Source organism: Pecten maximus, chromosome 18, assembly GCF_902652985.1.
Source record: "Pecten maximus chromosome 18, xPecMax1.1, whole genome shotgun sequence".
NCBI classification, from domain to species: Eukaryota; Metazoa; Mollusca; class Bivalvia; order Pectinida; family Pectinidae; genus Pecten; species Pecten maximus.
In genome coordinates, this window is record NC_047032.1 from 31041789 (window position 1) to 31064006 (window position 22218).

The following is a 22218-nucleotide window of genomic DNA, read 5'->3' on the forward strand; positions in this document are numbered from 1 at the left end:
GGATTTGTAGTCGTGGGGCGGGGATTTGTAGTCGTGTGGCGGGGGATTTAGAGTCGTTGGGGCGGGGGATTTGTAGTCGTGGGGCGGGTAATTCTCGGGATAAGGTGGTGGTTTTTTTATCTGACAATTATTTTTTGTGACTTAATTAGGTCCGCCCTATTCCCCTGGGGACTATTTGCAATGACACAAACATGCAGGCATATCGAGCACCAAACCCAGCTATCTTCACATAGCACACTAAAAATTATAGATCGAGACAGTCTTCACCAACCTGCACCCCTAGAAATTTTGTTTTATGATGCATGGTATATATCATCGAAATTTAGTATATAGGAAACCAAGTTGAATTGACAGAGGTACATATACACCGTAACTGCTGAGGAAGCAACCATGTAACTGAAGAATTAGCAATATGGAAATTGAAATCCTCAGAGTTTCTATTCAGCTAAATCGAAAGTTGTTTAATGTTGGTAAGATCAATGAAGTGGCTGATGAAGAAGAGATTGCGATGTTTTCGATTTAATCAATAAAATAACAAAGGATACGATGTAATTCTTAATCAAAATATGAACAAAAATGAGACCACTGAAAAAAGGTACAAAGAGTATTAAGACCAGGAGTTCCAGTAGGAAAACCGTCTTCTGCTTCATCGACGATACCCGCCATACAAATCTAGGTCAAATTGAAAACACCCACTGTACAAATCTAGGTCAAATCAACGACACCCGCCATATAAATATAATTCAAATTGAAAATACCCACCATGCAAATATAGGTCAAATCGATGACATCCGCAATACAAATGTAGGTCAAATCGATGACACCCGCCATACAAATCTATGTCAAATCGATGACACCCGCCATGCAAATATAGGTCAAATCAACGACACCCGCCATACAAATATAGATCAAATTGAAAATACCCACCATGCAAATATAGGTCAAATAGATGACACCCGCCATACAAATCTAGGTCAAATCGATGAAACCCGCCATACAAATATAGGTCAAATCGATGACACCCGCCATGCAAATATAGGTCAAATCAACGACACCCTCCATTTAAATATAGATCAAATCGATGACACCAGCCATACAAATCTTGGTCAAATCGATGTCACCCGCCATGCAAATCTAGGTCAAATCAATGACATCCGCCATACAAATCTAGGTCAAATCGATGACACCCGACATACAAATCTAGGTCAAATCAACAACACTCGCCATACAAATCTAGGTCAAATCGAAAACACACACCATACAAATCTAGGTCAAATCAACGACACCCCCATACAAATATAGGTCAAATTGAAAACACTCACCTGGCACCATACAAATCTTGGTCAAATCGATGACACCCGCCATACAAATCTTGGTCAAATCGAAAACACGCACCATACAAATCTGGGTCAAATTATATCGACAACACCCACCATATAAACAAATCAAGGTCAAATCTGGTCATTGCCACTAAACCATAAAGAAAGAAAACTTAACCATTAAGTTTATCAACAAGCATCGAACACGACTTCACACCGTACAAGGAAATGATCGGTATTTCCTAATGAGACCTTGATGCCGCACCATACAATTTTACCATGGTCCTCCTCAACCTACATCTCTCGAAACCTTCTGTTGTTAATTTCTCCGTCAGTAGTCAACATCTAGAAATGCAAATCAACATTTATAGGGAATTCAAGTTGTAAGGCGTAGTTGTTCGCTGTCCCTGCTGTTGTGGAATTGTAAGTAAAGATCGAGGTAATTCAGCAGTTCATGTCAATCTAATTAAAATTAGACTTCTATAATGTCCGCCCCTCTACAATACTCTATGATACACTTCAATAGAAATATTGCGGTGTATCATTGCAAGTCTAATTTTAATTAGATTGCAGTTCATGTTTAAGTGTCTGTATAGAGTGTCCTTGATTTCAAGTTCTCCATGCATGGTATCATATTCGATATGGTCAATGATTTTTGTGAGTTAAAGATTAGCACATGGTCAATACCAAAGGATGATATTGTAGGACTAGGTAAGGTGTCCGGTACCCTTGTTAATTGTTGTTTTTTTTTTATTTTATTTTAGAGACAAAAAAAATCGTTAATTATGTAAAAGTGCCATTAAGCAGCTTGACAAGGTCGTTTGTTGCCTCTTTTTCGTAAAATCAATCTTTTCTTTTCTTGGTTGATTACTGGGTCAACATGACAACTTGACTTGCCATAGAAACCTTCCTGATAGCTATAATATCGACACCGACGAATACCCTTTTAAAAATAGATTATCTGATTTCGGGATCTTACCATTGTTCGTGTATGGAAACGAACTTAACCTCATTATAAGCTATACATGCAGACACATATATGCATGCATATTTTCCCAAGACTGGTTAATTAGGCCTATGCATTTATAATACTGCTTAGCTTTCCATGGAGAAGAGAGGTGAAATAGCAGCTAAATGCATTTTTTACATACTCAAAATATATGTGTTACTGGGCCGAGATACATACGTGTTTCTAAAATCAGCGGAATTAAATCGAGACCCTATAAAGGATTTATTATTATTATTATTCACTTGAGATTGAGAGTATTATCTAGTGAAATAAACGATTTCCTTTATCTCGAGAATAGTTTCTAATAGATAAAAAAAAATCACATGAGCGTCTTGTGTAAACAGGTTTTCAGCTGTGATAACTGTGCTAGGCCGTACACTGAACTGCTTATAACTTTTTTTCTTGAGGAGGGGTGTGTCATATGTTTCCAGTTTTATAAATATATTTATATGTGTATGGCGTATAATTACATTGTATGTATGTATCATTTTACTTAAAATATCAAATTCGTGTATAATATTTGTTTTGCGTATTTCTGTCATATCGTCGAGCATCTGCCATTTAAGGCATTTTACCGCATAACGGCAGACATGAACGGCCTGAAATCTATTACGCACGTGTTCCTTGGTGCGGAGGAATTAAACAAGTTTTTTTAGTGACGTCATTACTGACAAATATGTGAAAGGAATGTATGATTTGACAGTATGTAAATCGATCAATCTACAAAATTTCCAGTTCAATTGTTAGGATTTCCTTTTAAATCACTAAAGATTTTTCATTACAGTCTAAAATTTCTGTGCAAAGTTACGAAACATGGAACTATTTTTTATCGCGCAGACTGATCCTGTTCATAGCGTATTTAAAGGCTCAGTGGCTCCCTCTGCCATCCCTCTTCTCAAATCGTGAAGTCGGTGATAGGTTTGTGTGAGGACTTTATCCGAAGCACAACACCGAAAACTGTATATTTTAAGTTTAATACCCAATTGAAAAAACACAAAAAAATCTGAAAAACTTGAAAACTACAAAAAAATCGTGGAACGGTAGGTTTTTGTCGTAAGAATATTCCGTTTTCAGCACATTTGAGATCAGCAACAGTTGGTGGACGCCATTTTAGTCGTTGAAACATCGTCAGAAGAAAAAGATTGAACACTTGTAGAACGTCAAAGAGATACCAGTCAAAATGGCAATGAATCCAGCAGGTCCTAGCTACCCAATGGCGTCCCTGTATGTGGGAGATCTTCAGGCAGACATTACCGAAGCTATGTTATTCGAGAAATTCTCGACGGCTGGGCCAGTATTGAGCATTCGTGTGTGTCGGGACATGATCACCAGACGATCACTTGGTTATGCATACGTCAACTTCCAACAACCAGCCGATGGTAAGAATCGTGAATGAAAAAGAGATGATAATTTTCAAATAAATTAAACACTTCCTTGTTAACTTAGGTAGTTGGAACGACATTTGGAATCATTCGTGTCAAATGAAATGGCCATGGGCGAAACTGACACATCATCACATGACATGGTGGTAATTTTGTTTCTAAAGTTCCAATATATATATTTAGCCTCTGATAGTTACATATTTAATCTTGTTAACTTGGCATTCAGTATTTTCATGGATAATTAAGTTGATTTTGATGGCCTACTATGATGGTTTTAATATTTATTTAGGTTTCTATATTTTGCAAGGAACCAGCAGATTGAAAATTGCAGCATGGCTTGTCAACATCGACATTGTATTTGCACACATTACATATAACAAAACATATACTAGAGAAATGATAACACAAGAAATTAATCGGTTTAGCTGTTTACACGTATGGCAAATAGTAAACTTTCAGAATTTGACACTGATCCTTCGAAAAGTTCATGTTGAAAAGTACTGGTCAAATACTCGTATTGGTCCAGTTTTACTGAATCAGTAGCATCATTACATCATATTAAACAAATAAAACTTTTTTTTAAAAAATATAAGTTGTGGTTTCCTCTCAAAACAATATCCTGAATATAAATGCCATGTTTCAAGTTGGATTCTCAGAAATTGTTCTATGGAGAATCTAGCAACCTATGTATTCTGAAAAACAAAGGAATTCCAGTGCAATTATTTACTTAATGATTACCATTCTGTTTACTCCATTCAAAATCCACATTAGAAATTTAACAGATTGGAGAAAAAAAACTACAAACTTGTGTATTATACATACATTTGCATATTATACGCCAATTGGAATATGGATTTGTTACTAAAGATAGCCAAAATCACTTAATAAATTTTGCAATATATTTTTAAAGGCACATCAATTGACAACAATGTAAATGATATTTATTAAGACAATTATGTGAAAGCTTTGTTCTTCTATCGTAAGTATTGCATCAATACTTGGTACACTACACTGTGCAAATATTTTCCTTTTGTGTGATGCTTCACGACTAAATAAATGTAACTTGCGACTAAATAAATGTGACTTGGACAAACAATTTTCAAAAGTTTAAGGTGATTTTTGCAATATTTAGTAACAAATCTATATCTCAATTGGCGTATAATAGGTTTACATATAATACGCAAGTTATCATCATTACCAAATTGAGCCAGTGTCATGATCAGTATTTATGTATTATACTCAAATTGGGGATAATTACATACGCAGAAGTGAAGATAAAAAAACAAGGTGCTAGACAACAGTGTCAACAGTTACCAAAACACTTGTAACAAACTAACATTTTCAGTTTCAATAAGAAAATAAAAATGATTGAGAGCTATAAAAAAATAAACAAGATGTAACATTTATTTCAGCTGAGAGAGCACTTGACACCATGAACTTTGACACCATCAAGGGTCGACCTATCAGAATCATGTGGTCCCAGAGAGATCCATCCCTGAGAAAATCTGGCGTTGGAAATGTGTTCATTAAGAACCTGGATAAGAGTATTGACAACAAGGCTCTGTATGATACATTCTCCGCTTTTGGAAACATTCTGTCTTGTAAGGTAATTACACACATGAATCCAAAATAATCCTCCAAGTCTCTGCTTTTATGTAAAGTGTAGCAAATTGATTGACAGGATTTTGATTTTATTTGGACTACCCGTTTCCAAAGCTGACAGAGATTAAAGGGAACACCTGACCCCTATCTAGGTATCCAATACTTCGACTAAATTCACAGATCGTGTTCATAACAGAGAAGACAACATGTTTAGCTCTTGGTATGAAGTCAAGGTCAGTCGTAAGCCTTGTCGGTAAACATCAGCTAGGAGAAAAGTTTCTATAAAACAGTGTTGTGTCAATACTTACGAGGATACAGCTTAGGTATACATTTCCGTTGGTACTACATTTTCAGACCTTTGACCTACTTTTACAACCCATTTTCTTGTCTAACCTGATCCATATCTGCGTATTCAAAACGCCCCTCGTCTAACAGAGTTGTTGTTTGTCTCATATTAGAACCCTCTACCAAAATTGATCATCTCTAGTGTTGTATAACATACTCTGATCTCCTGCAGATTGTGACAGATGAGCATGGTTCCCGTGGATATGGATTTGTGCATTTTGAGACTGAGGAAGCTGCCAGAAATGCTATTGACAAAGTAAATGGCATGTTGCTCAACGGCAAGAAAGTGTAAGTAAACATTCTTAGGGCTGGATGTCAGAAAAAAAGTTGTGACTTGTGATGATAAACAAATATTTTAAGCTCCACCTGGGAAGATTGGAATCAAGTTTTAAAAGGCCAACAGTAACTTTTAAATAAAATATAATTAATATTATGATCATTGACTATTTGTAAATCTTGTTGGTCTGAATCCTTTTGATTCATAATTCCACTCGCTTAAACGTTTGCCTGCTCTTTTCAGATTTGTGGGCAAGTTCATGAACCGCCGTGAGCGTCTGGAGCAACTTGGTGACAAGATGAAGAGATTTAACAATGTCTATGTCAAGAACTTCGGAGACGAACTTGATGATGAAAAACTGCGTGATATGTTTGAGCCATATGGAAAAATCATCAGTGCAAAGGTGAGGAACAGTGAATTGCTTTGATGATTCAGAAATTTAAGTGGGGGTGGTGAGAGGAAATGTAGAGCTGTATTATAAATCATACTAATTATTATTAGCTCACCGGTTACGAGTAACCGAGAGCTAATGCTGTCACCCAGGCGTCCGTGTCAGCATCCGCGTCCCACCCCAAAACTTTAAAGTTTTTGGGGTAAACTTTTGGAAAGCTTGTGGATCCAGGATTTTGTGGACTTAACTTTTTTGGCACCAAAACCCACTTTAAAGATTTTGGGGGTTAGTTTTGGAAAGCTTGTAAGTCCACACCCTTCTTATTAGTCCCCTGCCGTTTGAAAAACGGGGGGACTATAGGTTTACCCTCTGTCCGTCTGTCTGTCTGTCACGCAATAGTTGTCCGGACAACTCCTCCTAAAGTACTACTCCGATTTTAATGAAACTTGGTATACATGATCAGTATAACATGTAGTTGTGCATCCCACATTTTTTTTTCCAAAAACCAATTTTCAAAATGGCTGCCGACTTCTCATTGGTTGAGACTTGTCCGGACAACTCCTCCTAAAGTACTACTCCGATTTTAATGAAACTTGGTATACATGATCAGTATAACATGTAGTTGTGCATCCCACATTTTTTTTTCCAAAAACCAATTTTCAAAATGGCTGCCGACTTCTCATTGGTTGAGACTTGTCCGGACAACTCCTCCTAAAGTACTACTCCGATTTTAATGAAACTTGGTATACATGATCAGTATAACATGTAGTTGTGCATTCCACATTTTTTTTCTTCAAAAATTCATTTTTCAAAATGGCTGCCGACTTCTCATTGGTTGAGACTTGTCTGGACAACTACTCCTAAAGTACTACTCCGATTTTAATGAAACTTGGTATACATGATCAGTATAACATGTAGTTGTGCATCCCACATTTTTTTTCCCCGAAAAACCAATTTTCAAAATGGCCGCCAACTTCTCATTGGTTTAGACTTGTCCGGACAACTCCTCCTAAAGTACTACTCCGATTTTAACGAAACTTGGTATACATGATCAGTATCACATGTAGTTGTGCATCCCAATTTTTCTTTTCGAAATAAAACATTTTTCAAAATGGCCGCCGGCTTCTCATTGGTTGAGGTGTGTCCGGACAATCCTAAAGTACTACTCTGATTTTAACGAAACTTGGTATACATGATCAGTATAACATGTAGTTTAAAAAATGGGAAATAAATAGTTGCACTCCTGGATAAGGCAGGGGACTTGTATTGCTGCTGCAATACCATCCATCCTTGTTTGGTTTATACATCCATTAGAGGTCTAGGAGTGATATTATGTGACATACAAATTTAAAATGACATGCTTATAGATAATACATACATAAAAAATGAATGCATAGCGTGATTGCTGCCGCCGGTGAGCTTTCGCAATCATTGATTGCACTTGTTACATGCTGTCCTAATGAGGTATGATATGTTTTAGGTGATGAGTGAGGAAGGACCTAACATGAAGCCAAGAGGGTTTGGCTTTGTCAGCTATGAGGATCCCGAATCTGCAGAGAAGGTAAAGAACAAGTCCATATTAATACAGATGATAGCTTCACCGTGCAATTAGTGGTCAGATATTAGTAGTTTGGATTATTTACTAAATCTCTGCTATAAGAGAGCTTTAAGAAAGTTGAAGCATTCCATCAAAATTTAGAAATGGTTTGGTAAATTAAATCTTGTGAAGATATTCACCAACAGAAGTGATTTTCAGTAAAAATTTGTTAAGTCTGATAGAGAAATTAAAAAATAAATTCGTGATGAACCTATTGATTGTGTAGTAGACATGTAGTTTTATTAAATCCTTGTTATAGTCATGTAAAGACAAGGAAATACAATAACCCAAATTTCTGTCCTATAGTTGACTGTATATCTTATGTTAAATATTTCTGGTGGTATTATTGTTGACAAGTGATTATGTTATTTACACAGGCTGTTGATGAACTGAATGGCCTGGACATCAATGGTAAGACTCTGTACGCTGGACGTGCCCAGAAAAAGGCAGAGAGGCAGGCTGAACTCAAGGATAAGTTTGAAAAAATCCGTATGGAAAGAATCAACAGATACCAGGGTGTCAACCTGTATGTCAAAAACTTGGACGACAACATTGATGACGAGCGTCTTCGAAAGGAGTTCTCACAGTTTGGTACCATTACAAGTGCCAGGGTAAGTGGCGTAGGATGGACTAGCAGGCCGCATGAAACTCAAATGGGAAAATAGGTCCAGTGGTTTTCTTGTCTATATATATATAACTGGATGAGTTACTACATTCCCACAATTAACTTGAAAATGATAATTGAAAATCTTTTAAAAAGACAGGAAATTGTAATGGCAACTACTACACAAAATATATATGTATTAAAAAAGGAACCATGATGGTACAAACCGATTTTGCCCCTTCATGGTTCCTTTTGAACTATGATTTATACTGTACACTATAACATTTATTAACATGTAAATGTTCTCTCTGTTTAATACAATTTTTTCAAAAAATTCTCCCCAATACACTGAAAACACTGATGTCACAAGAAGTTTTAAAGAGGCTACATCCAATTTGCTTTTTAAGTTAGCATGAAAATAAGTTGTTAGTTTTGATGAGAAGTCATTTTAAAGAACTAGTTCTGTATCTCCCATACACCCTGGAGTTTACTATCTGCGGTTGGTAAACTGCCTTCCTTAAATGGGAAACATAAACTTGGCATATTTCCTTGTCTGGGCTGGCACGAGTTATGGCCTTGTCCCTATGGACATGCTGCACACTGCATTACAGTTCTGTCATTTTTTCCCTTCCAAGTAACTCTTTTTTTAAAACAGCATATATGAGATCTTTTAATATATATAAACATTTACCTCAATTTATAGAAAATACAGTTGTAAATGTTTTATTGATGATCAAAGTTTATAAACTTTAATAAATACAGTTGGTTGTTTTTAGTAGGTAATTTAGTACAACACAACTAAGTGCACTGTTGCTGTTTGTAGGTGATGTCAGAGCAAGGCCGCACCAAGGGCTTTGGATTTGTGTGCTTCAGCTCACCTGAGGAGGCCACTAAGGCTGTGACAGAAATGAATGGTCGTATTGTGGTAGCTAAGCCCCTGTATGTGGCTCTGGCTCAGCGCAAGGAGGACAGGAAGGCCCATCTCGCCTCCCAGTACATGCAGCGCATCGCAAGCATGAGGATGCAGGTAAGTGAAACAGACTTGACCTTGGCTCAACAGACAGACATCAAATTTGTTAAACAGTCTGGTATTAATGGTAATTTGTATAATGAGTAATGATTTGTTGTGTTTGGAATATATTACAAAATGCGCACTGGATAGCTAACTGAAATTTAGAACAAACCCGATCATTATTGAAGTACTACAGTTGCAAGTTCCAGCTAGACAAAGTTTTTTGTAACTTTGAGCTTTCCTTGAGGCTTGCGATAAAAATTGGAAGAAAAGTTTGAACTTTATCTTCATTGTGAAGATATTGTTTAGTACCTTTCACACAGACTGGAGCTTTTAACCCCTGTAGTCTTCTCGCTCTTTGTTTCATCTTTCTGACTGTTGGTTTGAATATGGACTCTAGATAATTGTAATATGTTATGAATGTCCAATTTGAGTATTTAAATGAATAAATGAAATTGAATGTAGTGTGTCATTGGAAAGGTAACAGCAACACTTCCACCCAAGCATGACTCATCTTTAAAAAATATTTTTTCTTAGCATTTGAGGCTGTTGTCTTGTTAAGTAAAGGAAATTTAAAGTTTTATAAATTCCAAGATTTTATCAAATTAAAGTCATACAGTCGGTAACATGAAAAAAGTTTTTCATATAAATATTACAATTTTCCTGATTTTATTACGTTGATTTCAAATCCATTGATTCGGTCATTATGAAATGGAATTTGCAAGTTCCAGCTAGACAAAGTTTTTTGTAACTTTGAGCTTTCCTTGAGACTTGCTATAAAAATTGGAAGAAAAGTTTGAACTTTATCATCATTGTGAAGATATTGTTTAGTACCTTTCATACAGACTGGAGCTTTTAACCCCTGTATTCTTCTCGCTCTTTGTTTCATCTTTTTGACTACATTGGTTTGAATAAGGACTTAAGATAATCGTAATATTATATGAATATTTAACTGAATGAATGAAATTTAACATAGTTTGTCATCAGAAAGGTAACAGCAACACTTCGCCACAAGCATGACTCATCTTTAAAAAATATTTTTTATTAGCATTTCAGGCAGTTGTCGTGCTACTAAAAATTAAAGTTTTGTAAATTCAAAGATTTAATCAAATTAAAGTTATGCAGTCGGTTGCATGAACAAAGTTTTTCATATAAATATTACAATTATCCTGATTTTGTTCTGTTTATTTTTATATCCATTGCTTCAAAATCTTTATGAAATGGACTTTTGCAAGTTCCAGCTAGACAAAGTTTTTTGTAACTTTGAGCTTTCCTTGAGGCTTGCAATAACAATTGGAAGAAAAGTTTGAACGTTATCTTCACTGTGAAGATATTGTTTAGTACCTTCCACACATCTGAACTTCCTGAATCCTAAATTCTTGGATTGTTAACTAATTGGTCTCCAACCGTTCCCAGGGGGTCTAGATTTTTGCATCTTGTCCGTCACTCTGTACATTATCTTGTTCAGACTTTTATCTCTTATACTTGTCACTGGAATTTCATACTTGGGTCATTGGTTCACTTTAGTGAGGCGTGTCGTGTACCGTAAATAGGTCACTGACCTATATTTCTACCTTTGGTCTACTTCAAAGAAAAGTTTGTCAGTGCCTGATTTGCTGCTCTTTTGTCATTTGAACTTCCTGTGGCATAGGTTCATCTGGAATATTTACATTGAATTTCTGATATGGCTGGGTAATATAGTAATATTCCTCAATTCATTCACCTCAATACCACCAACTGCAAATCAAATGCTGTTGGTCTTGTCAAATAATATGTAGATTACAAGAAGATCCAATACAAATTCATTAATGGAAATTCTTGGTATATATAATGACATCTGGTGGAAAACTGTTATTCACTGAATTGTCTTGTTCAACGATGTAACTCAGATTTGTATATCAAACACTACTTTGTGTCTGTATCACAGGGCCAGCAGATGGGACAGATGGGCCAGATGAGTCAGATGTTCCAGCCAGGAGGTGGTGCTGGCTACTTCGTACCACAGATGCCACAGACCCAGAGAAGCTTCTTCGCTCCACAGCAGATGACACAGATGCGTGCCAGTCCAAGATGGCAGACTGTCCGTCAGCCAAACCCTGCAGGAGGTAGGTCTTGTACATTAAGTCAACAGTATGACGTTTAAATACATGATAGCCTAACCAGTATGACATTTAAATACATGATAGCCTAACCAGTATGACGTTTAAATACATGATAGCCTAACCAGTATGACGTTTAAATACATGATATCCTAACCAGTATGACATTTAAATACATGATAGTATGACGTTTAAATACATGATATCCTAACCAGTATGACGTTTAAATACATGATAGCCTAACCAGTATGACGTTTAAATACATGATATCCTAACCAGTATGACATTTAAATGCATGATATCCTAACCAGTATGACATTTAAATACATGATAGCCTAACCAGTATGACGTTTAAATACATGATATCCTAACCAGTATGACATTTAAATACATGATAGCCTAACCAGTATGATGTTTAAATACATGATAGCCTAACCAGTATGATGTAAAATACATGATAGCCTAACCAGTATGACGTTTAAATACATGATAGCCTAACCAGTATGACATTTAAATACATGATATCCTAACCAGTATGACGTTTAAATACATGATATCCTAACCAGTATGACGTTTAAATACATGATAGCCTAACCAGTATGACATTTAAATACATGATATCCTAACCAGTATGACATTTAAATACATGATAGCCTAACCAGTATGATGTAAAATACATGATAGCCTAACCAGTATGACGTTTAAATACATGATAGCCTAACCAGTATGACATTTAAATACATGATATCCTAACCAGTATGACGTTTAAATACATGATATCCTAACCAGTATGATGTTTAAATACATGATAGCCTAACCAGTATGACATTTAAATACATGATATCCTAACCAGTATGACGTTTAAATACATGATAGCCTAACCAGTATGACATTTAAATACATGATAGCCTAACCAGTATGACGTTTAAATGCATGATAGCCTAACCAGTATGACATTTAAATACATGATAGCCTAACCAGTTTGACGTTTAAATACATGATAGCCTAACCAGTATGACGTTTAAATACATGATATCCTAACCAGTATGATGTTTAAATACATGATAGCCTAACCAGTATGATGTTTAAATACATGATAGCCTAACCAGTATGACATTTAAATACATGATAGCCTAACCAGTATGACATTTAAATACATGATAGCCTAACCAGTATGATGTTTAAATACATGATAGCCTAACCAGTATGATGTAAAATACATGATAGCCTAACCAGTATGACGTTTAAATACATGATAGCCTAACCAGTATGACATTTAAATACATGATATCCTAACCAGTATGACGTTTAAATACATGATATCCTAACCAGTATGACGTTTAAATACATGATAGCCTAACCAGTATGACATTTAAATACATGATATCCTAACCAGTATGACGTTTAAATACATGATAGCCTAACCAGTATGACATTTAAATACATGATAGCCTAACCAGTATGACGTTTAAATGCATGATAGCCTAACCAGTATGACATTTAAATACATGATAGCCTAACCAGTTTGACGTTTAAATACATGATAGCCTAACCAGTATGACGTTTAAATACATGATAGCCTAACCAGTATGACATTTAAATACATGATATCCTAACCAGTATGACGTTTAAATACATGATAGCCTAACCAGTATGATGTTTAAATGCATGATATCCTAACCAGTATGACGTTTAAATACATGATAGCCTAACCAGTATGATATTTAAATACATGATAGCCTAACCAGTATGACGTTTAAATGCATGATATCCTAACCAGTATGACGTTTAAATACATGATAGCCTAACCAGTATGATATTTAAATACATGATAGCCTAACCAGTATGACGTTTAAATACGTGATATCCTAACCAGTATGACATTTAAATACATGATAGCCTAACCAGTATGACGTTTAAATACATGATAGCCTAACCAGTATGACATTTAAATACATGATATCCTAACCAGTATGACGTTTAAATACATGATAGCCTAACCAGTATGATGTTTAAATGCATGATATCCTAACCAGTATGACGTTTAAATACATGATAGCCTAACCAGTATGATATTTAAATACATGATAGCCTAACCAGTATGACGTTTAAATACGTGATATCCTAACCAGTATGACATTTAAATACATGATAGCCTAACCAGTATGACGTTTAAATACATGATAGCCTAACCAGTATGACATTTAAATACATGATATCCTAACCAGTATGACGTTTAAATACATGATATCCTAACCAGTTTGACGTTTAAATACATGATAGCCTAACCAGTATGACATTTAAATACATGATATCCTAACCAGTATGACGTTTAAATACATGATAGCCTAACCAGTATGACGTTTAAATACATGATAGCCTAACCAGTATGACATTTAAATACATGATAGCCTAACCAGTATCACGTTTAAATACATGATAGCCTAACCAGTATGACGTTTAAATACATGATAGCCTAACCAGTATCACGTTTAAATACATGATAGCCTAACCAGTATGACGTTTAAATACGTGATAGCCTAACCAGTATCACGTTTAAATACATGATAGCCTAACCAGTATGACATTTAAATACATGATATCCTAACCAGTATGACATTTAAATACATGATAGCCTAACCAGTATCACGTTTAAATACATGATAGCCTAACCAGTATGACATTTAAATACATGATAGCCTAACCAGTATGACATTTAAATACATGATAGCCTAACCAGTATGACGTTTAAATACATGATAGCCTAACCAGTATGACATTTAAATACATGATAGCCTAACCAGTATGACATTTAAATACATGATATCCTAACCAGTGGTTAGTATGACATTTAAATACATGATAGCCTAACCAGTATGACATTTAAATACATGATAGCCTAACCAGTATGACGTTTAAATACATGATATCCTAACCAGTGGTTAGTATGACATTTAAATACATGATAGCCTAACCAGTATGACATTTAAATACATGATATCCTAACCAGTATGACGTTTAAATACATGATAGCCTAACCAGTATGACGTTTAAATACATGATAGCCTAACCAGTATGACATTTAAATGCATGATAGCCTAACCAGTATGACGTTTAAATGCATGATAGCCTAACCAGTATGATGTTTAAATACATGATAGCCTAACCAGTATGATGTAAAATACATGATAGCCTAACCAGTATGACATTTAAATACATGATAGCCTAACCAGTATGACATTTAAATACATGATATCCTAACCAGTATGACGTTTAAATACATGATAGCCTAACCAGTATGACGTTTAAATACATGATAGCCTAACCAGTATGACATTTAAATGCATGATAGCCTAACCAGTATGACGTTTAAATGCATGATAGCCTAACCAGTATGATGTTTAAATACATGATAGCCTAACCAGTATGATGTAAAATACATGATAGCCTAACCAGTATGACATTTAAATACATGATAGCCTAACCAGTATGATGTAAAATACATGATAGCCTAACCAGTATGATGTTTAAATACATGATAGCCTAACCAGTATGACGTTTAAATACATGATAGCCTAACCAGTATGACATTTAAATGCATGATAGCCTAACCAGTATGACGTTTAAATGCATGATAGCCTAACCAGTATGATGTTTAAATACATGATAGCCTAACCAGTATGACGTTTAAATACATGATAGCCTAACCAGTATGACATTTAAATGCATGATAGCCTAACCAGTATGACGTTTAAATGCATGATAGCCTAACCAGTATGACGTTTAAATACATGATAGCCTAACCAGTATGATGTAAAATACATGATATCCTAACCAGTATGACATTTAAATACATGATAGCCTAACCAGTATGATGTAAAAATTCATGATATCCTAACCAGTATGACGTTTAAATACATGATAGCCTAACCAGTATGACGTTTAAATACATGATAGCCTAACCAGTATGACGTTTAAATACATGATAGCCTAACCAGTATGACATTTAAATACATGATAGCCTAACCAGTATGACGTTTAAATGCATGATAGCCTAACCAGTATGACATTTAAATACATGATAGCCTAACCAGTTTGACGTTTAAATACATGATAGCCTAACCAGTATGACGTTTAAATACATGATAGCCTAACCAGTATGACATTTAAATACATGATATCCTAACCAGTATGACGTTTAAATACATGATAGCCTAACCAGTATGATGTTTAAATACATGATAGCCTAACCAGTATGACATTTAAATACATGATAGCCTAACCAGTATGACATTAAATGCATGATAGCCTAACCAGTATGACGTTTAAATACATGATATCCTAACCAGTATGACGTTTAAATACATGATATCCTAACCAGTATGACATTAAATACATGATAGCCTAACCAGTATGACATTTAAATACATGATATCCTAACCAGTATGACGTTTAAATACATGATATCCTAACCAGTATGACGTTTAAATACATGATAGCCTAACCAGTATGACGTTTAAATACATGATATCCTAACCAGTATGACATTAAATACATGATAGCCTAACCAGTATGACATTTAAATACATGATATCCTAACCAGTATGACGTTTAAATACATGATATCCTAACCAGTATGACATTAAATACATGATAGCCTAACCAGTATGACGTTTAAATACATGATAGCCTAACCAGTATGACGTTTAAATACATGATATCCTAACCAGTATGACATTAAATACATGATAGCCTAACCAGTATGACATTTAAATACATGATAGCCTAACCAGTATGACATTAAATGCATGATAGCCTAACCAGTATGACGTTTAAATACATGATATCCTAACCAGTATGACGTTTAAATACATGATATCCTAACCAGTATGACATTAAATACATGATAGCCTAACCAGTATGACATTTAAATACATGATATCCTAACCAGTATGACGTTTAAATACATGATATCCTAACCAGTATGACGTTTAAATACATGATAGCCTAACCAGTATGACATTTAAATACATGATAGCCTAACCAGTATGACATTAAATACATGATAGCCTAACCAGTATGACATTTAAATACATATCCTAACCAGTATGACGTTTAAATACATGATATCCTAACCAGTATGACATTTAAATACATGATAGCCTAACCAGTATGACGTTTAAATACATGATAGCCTAACCAGTATGACATTAAATGCATGATAGCCTAACCAGTATGATGTTTAAATACATGATAGCCTAACCAGTAAGATGTAAAATACATGATAGCCTAGCCAGTATCACGTTTAAATACATGATATCCTAACCAGTATGACATTTAAATACATGATACCCTAACCAGTATGACGTTTAAATACGTGATAGCCTAACCAGTATGACGTTTAAATACATGATAGCCTAACCAGTATGACGTTTAAATACATGATATCCTAACCAGTATGACATTTAAATACATGATAGCCTAACCAGTATGACGTTTAAATACATGATATCCTAACCAGTATGACGTTTAAATGCATGATAGCCTAACCAGTATGACATTTAAATACATGATATCCTAACCAGTATGACATTTAAATACATGATAGCCTAACCAGTCTGCAAGCAGATTTCATTAGTGAGGAAAAAGTGGATATATTTTTCATGATATTTGAAAAGTTAGCGTGTATATATTTTATTTGCTTGTTTCAGAAGAAAATATTTAGTTATGTGTGAGCCCATGATGCATTAAGTATATTCTTTATGCAACAATCTTTTTGAACTTATCAGAGGATACTTCCTTGTGTGAAGGGTAGCTGACTCTGTGTGAAGGGTAGCTGACTATGTGTGAAGGGTAGCTGACTCTGTGTGAAGGGTAGCTGACTCTGTGTAAAGGGTAGCTGACTGTGTGAAGGGTAGCTGACTGTGTGAAGGGTAGCTGACTGTGTGAAGGGTAGCTGACTATGTGTGAAGGGTAGCTGACTATGTGTGAAGGGTAGCTGACTCTGTGTGATGGGTAGCTGCCTATGTGTGAAGGTTAGCTGACTCTGTGTGATGGGTAGCTGCCTATGTGTGAAGGGTAGCTGACTGAAGGGTAGCTGACTATGTGTGAAGGGTAGCTGACTATGTGTGAAGGGTAGCTGACTATGTGTGAAGGGTAGCTGACTCTGTGTGAAGGGTAGCTGACTCTGTGAAGGGTAGCTGACTATGTGTGAAGGGTAGCTGACTATGTGTGAAGGGTAGCTGACTCTGTGTGAAGGGTAGCTGACTATGTGTGAAGGGTAGCTGACTCTGTGTGAAAGGTAGCTGACTCTGTGTGAAGGGTAGCTGACTCTGTGTGAAGGGTAGCTGACTATGTGTGAAGGGTAGCTGACTCTGTGTGAAGGGTAGCTGACTGTGTGAAGGGTAGCTGACTCTGTGAAGGGTAGCTGACTATGTGTGAAGGGTAGCTGACTATGTGTGAAGGGTAGCTGACTCGGTGTGAAAGGTAGCTGACTCTGTGTGAAGGGTAGCTGACTCTGTGTGAAGGGTAGCTGACTCTGTGTGAAGGGTAGCTGACTGTGTGTGAAGGGTAGCTGACTATGTGTGAAGGGTAGCTGACTCTGTGTGAAGGGTAGCTGACTGTGTGTGAAGGGTAGCTGACTATGTGTGAAGGGTAGCTGACTGTGTGTGAAGGGTAGCTGACTGTGTGTGAAGGGTAGCTGACTGTGTGTGAAGGGTAGCTGACTCTGTGTGAAGGGTAGCTGACTATGTGTGAAGGGTAGCTGACTCTGTGTGAAGGGTAGCTGACTCTGTGTGAAGGGTAGCTGACTGTGTGTGAAGGGTAGCTGACTGTGTGTGAAGGGTAGCTGACTGTGTGAAGGGTAGCTGACTATGTGAAGGGTAGCTGACTATGTGTGAAGGGTAGCTGACTCTGTGAAGGGTAGCTGACTATGTGTGAAGGGTAGCTGACTGTGTGTGAAGGGTAGCTGACTATGTGTGAAGGGTAGCTGACTCTGTGTGAAGGGTAGCTGACTCTGTGTGAAGGGTAGCTGACTCCAGATTTATTTATCAGAGGATACTTGCTATGTGTGACAGGTAGCTCACTCCAGATTTATCTTGTTACAGGCTTCCAGACAATGCCAGCTGGACCACAAATGCGTCAATCCCGCCCAACAGGCCAGGCAGCAGTACGCAGCAACCTGAATGCTCGTCCCATCACAGGACAGACGGGTGCACCACAACCAAGGATGGCCATGAACCAACAGCCCATGCCGGGTCGTGCACCTCCAAATGTTGGGGCACCAAACGTCCAGACACAACCCAACAGAAGTGCTTACAAATTTACTACACAGATGCGCAATCCACCACAACCAGTCCAGCCCAACCAGCCAATGCAACAGGTATGCGCATAGCTAAATCTGTTCTGTAAAAATGTAATTTGCATCAGGACGAAAAATGATATAGAGAGTTATGTTATTTGTCCACAATAATCTGGAGTTGTAAATTGAAGTTTCGTATTGATTATTGAAAGGAAACTTTATTCATTTGAAGTTGGAAATCTGAAAATCAATTTGATCTTGTACACCAACTCAGAAATTACAAAAACTGATTTCAATACTGTTGCCAACAAAGCAGTTGAGTTTATATGCATCATTTAGTAAAACCAGTTAAGTACGATTAATATATTTAAAGACACCAGAAACTAATATAAGCTATCAAGAAGAACTGATCGATATTGCAAGTCGTGTTGATTATAAGTATTTAGTTGAATGAATTAAGTATGGAATATAATGCCTTTGTAATGACAAGATACAAATGATACCTATCTAAAGTATCCATTGTGTAGTTCAGAGTATTGTCTACTGAATATCAAAAGCAATGTTTGTATTGTGTTGATATGTATTTGTTGTTAAATTGTAGCAGCCCCAGCAGGCCGTGCTTGTCCAAGGCCAGGAACCTCTGACAGCATCCATGTTGGCCGCTGCCCCTCCACAAGAGCAGAAACAGATGTTGGGCGAACGTCTGTTCCCACTTATCCAGAGGATGTACCCCGAACTGGCAGGAAAGATCACAGGCATGTTGTTGGAAATCGACAACTCCGAATTGCTTCACATGCTGGAGTCCCACGAATCTCTCGAGGCTAAGGTGAGTGCTCACAATTAAGTGCAAGTCTAAGTTAACTGGGTATCGTTTCACAAAGCTTCGTTAATAAGCGTTTCACAAAAACTTTGTAAGTTACGTAAAAACCTTGCGTAACTTTACGCCATATCAACCCTGTCGTAACTTACGAAAACAATTTAAAATCGTGCGCAGGCTTGCCCTTTTGAACAGAAAATGACGTCGTATTTCATTTACAAATTAGCATAAGAGAACGAATATGCCTTGTGAGCGATTGTTTCGAGGTGGAAACCAGGTTTTGAAAGTCGAGGAGGGATGCTGGCAAAATAGACATTGTCATGAAACTAATTGTACGCATATTCGCAGACTGTGCCAACATATGGTCTATTTTAAGAACATTATGTATGTCTTTGGGCATTGAGCAAAATCTGTGAGCAAAATCTGTGAAAATTGCGTTGTTACTGTTTGTTTTAACGTATGATAAACAATAAGGATTGGAATTTTATAGAAAAAATGATCTTCTCTCAATGATAGAACAAATTAAAGTTCATAGTCTGTGTACGTGACTCGGGAATAGGACCGGTGTACAATTTTCACCCCAGAAGTGTCGTCCTTTTTTACCTCCGAGTTGGAGAGTGGTATATTTTTACCGGGAGAACGTACGATTTTGACGTAAGATACGAACAAAGTTACAAACAACTTTGTGGAATGCACTTACGAAATTCGTAAGTTTTGCGTAACTTTTTCGTAAATATTTACGAACGTTCGTAAGTTACGAGGCTTTGTGAAACGATACCCAGGAGTCATTTATCATGATGATTTGTGCCCAAAACCCTTCTTAGATCTTGATTAAGCTTTAATATCTTGTTAATGTGTCCCATGTTAAAGAATTGTGAAATGGAAAAATGAAATGTAGTGTCGTTTTTGCTGACCTTGTAAAATATTGTCTCGTTTACTACCTATTTGGTGTTTGATATTGTCTCATTTACAACCTGTTTCGTATTCGATATTGTCTCGTTTACAACCTATTTTGTTCCGACACCATTTATTTGCCCTAATGTCCTAATTAGTGTTGAAGGGTCGTTAAGAATATAATTATGATAAGAATATAAAAATTAGAATTTGGTAAGAAGGTGATATTTGCTTTAAATGTAAATTATCTTCTTTTTGTCTGTTACAGGTGAAGGAAGCTGTTGCTGTACTTCAGGCTCATCAAGCCAAGGAAACGTCCGGTGGCAAACCCGGCCCCGAATAGGGCACTGTGCCCAAATACCACTCCCCTTCCTCACCACAGCCAGACTACAGACCATCTAAAGCTATCAGAACTGTTACATCTACCTACTAGTCATCTCCAGTTTACTGCATTTAACATCGGAGATTTATAGGACATCCAAATCAAGACGGCGTCCTGTGTTAGGATTCTGTTTTTGTTTGTTTGTGGTTTACACAAGAATTCATGTAATGGATATTTTTTTGGGCATTATTTTTCTATACCATGGACTCCATCGGAATTGCTCATATATGTCTGATACACTCGTTTGTTTATATCATCTCTGATCCAGCTGTTTTACATTCATTCAATACATGTAGCCTGTTTTCAGAAATCTACAAAAATAGATCGACGATGGAGTGACTCCTGCTGATGTTTTAATGTCTCACCTCTGATTGGTCATATAATCCATTACTGTATACAATTATCTCTCGGTAGAAAACATTCAGTATTCAATGTAATGAAGTCAGTCTGCTGTGAGAAATGTGATCCATTGTATTATTGTATGATATGTAGATATCTGTGGCTAGGTGATCTGTTTTACTGTACAAATGTTGAAGGTGGAGGGGTGACTCACGATTTGTTATTATATCCTGAAGCGGTTGGTGTGTTAAGTGTTGGTGTCCATGTTTCCAGTCTATGGCTAACATTACCAAATAATCCAACTCTCAACACAACTTCCAGACTTCAAACAGAAAAAAAAAAACTAAAAAAATCGCAAAAACTTGTAAAAATTCACATAAAGAAAATGGATTATTAACTTTATCTTTTTTTTTTTTTAAGAAAACAGAAAAAAAAAAACTATATATATATGATATATGTATGAAAAATGAACAAAAAAATTGAAAAACATGTGATAAAAGCCTGTGTATAAACATGTTGTAAACCTTGTTAATTTTAGAGCTAGTTTGACCTGAGCAAGAAGCACAAACACCTGTTACAAACTGACGAAAACTTTAGAGAAGAGGGAGCGTTATTTTATGAGTACGAGGGATTCAGTTAATAATCCTTTTTATTCTGTTTTTTTTTTCTTTCAGAAAATTTTTAGTTCAAATAAAACTTCCGTTTCATTAACGTGTTTGTTTTCGTTCTTGTTAAAGATTTTAGGCAGAGTGATATACCAGTAGTTTTTAGCTCACCAGATGGTAGGCCATTCAAATCGCCCTGTGTCAGTGGTCCGTCTCTCCATAAACAATTCTTGTTATCGCTATT

The 22218-nt window shown here is 36.2% G+C and overlaps 1 protein-coding gene across 2 annotated transcripts; it reads left to right on the top strand.

Moving 5' to 3' along the window:
• The first annotated feature begins 3201 nt into the window (after window positions 1-3201).
• LOC117316859 (polyadenylate-binding protein 4-like) lies at window positions 3202-22077 on the top strand. Of its 2 annotated transcripts, none has more exons than XM_033871641.1 (11): window positions 3202-3707; window positions 5123-5316; window positions 5830-5945; window positions 6178-6337; window positions 7806-7886; window positions 8300-8533; window positions 9350-9553; window positions 11466-11643; window positions 18744-19018; window positions 19542-19763; window positions 20917-22077. In XM_033871641.1, exons 1-11 carry the CDS (start codon window positions 3509-3511, stop codon window positions 20989-20991), a joined length of 1938 nt encoding a protein of 645 aa, XP_033727532.1. In that variant the 5' UTR covers window positions 3202-3508; the 3' UTR covers window positions 20992-22077. The 2 variants fall into 2 exon arrangements, with proteins under 2 accessions (XP_033727532.1, XP_033727531.1); XM_033871640.1 differs by having other exon boundaries at window positions 3203-3707; window positions 19539-19763.
• Window positions 22078-22218: the final 141 nt, after the last annotated feature.

Coding starts and splice junctions, on each gene's coding strand:
- LOC117316859 (XM_033871640.1), top strand. CDS start 3,509: ATGGCAATGAATCCAGCAGGTCCTAGCTACCCAATGGCGTCCCTGTAT. Junction 3,708..5,122: donor CTTCCAACAACCAGCCGATG/GTAAGAATCGTG, acceptor CATTTATTTCAG/CTGAGAGAGCACTTGACACC. Junction 5,317..5,829: donor GAAACATTCTGTCTTGTAAG/GTAATTACACAC, acceptor GATCTCCTGCAG/ATTGTGACAGATGAGCATGG.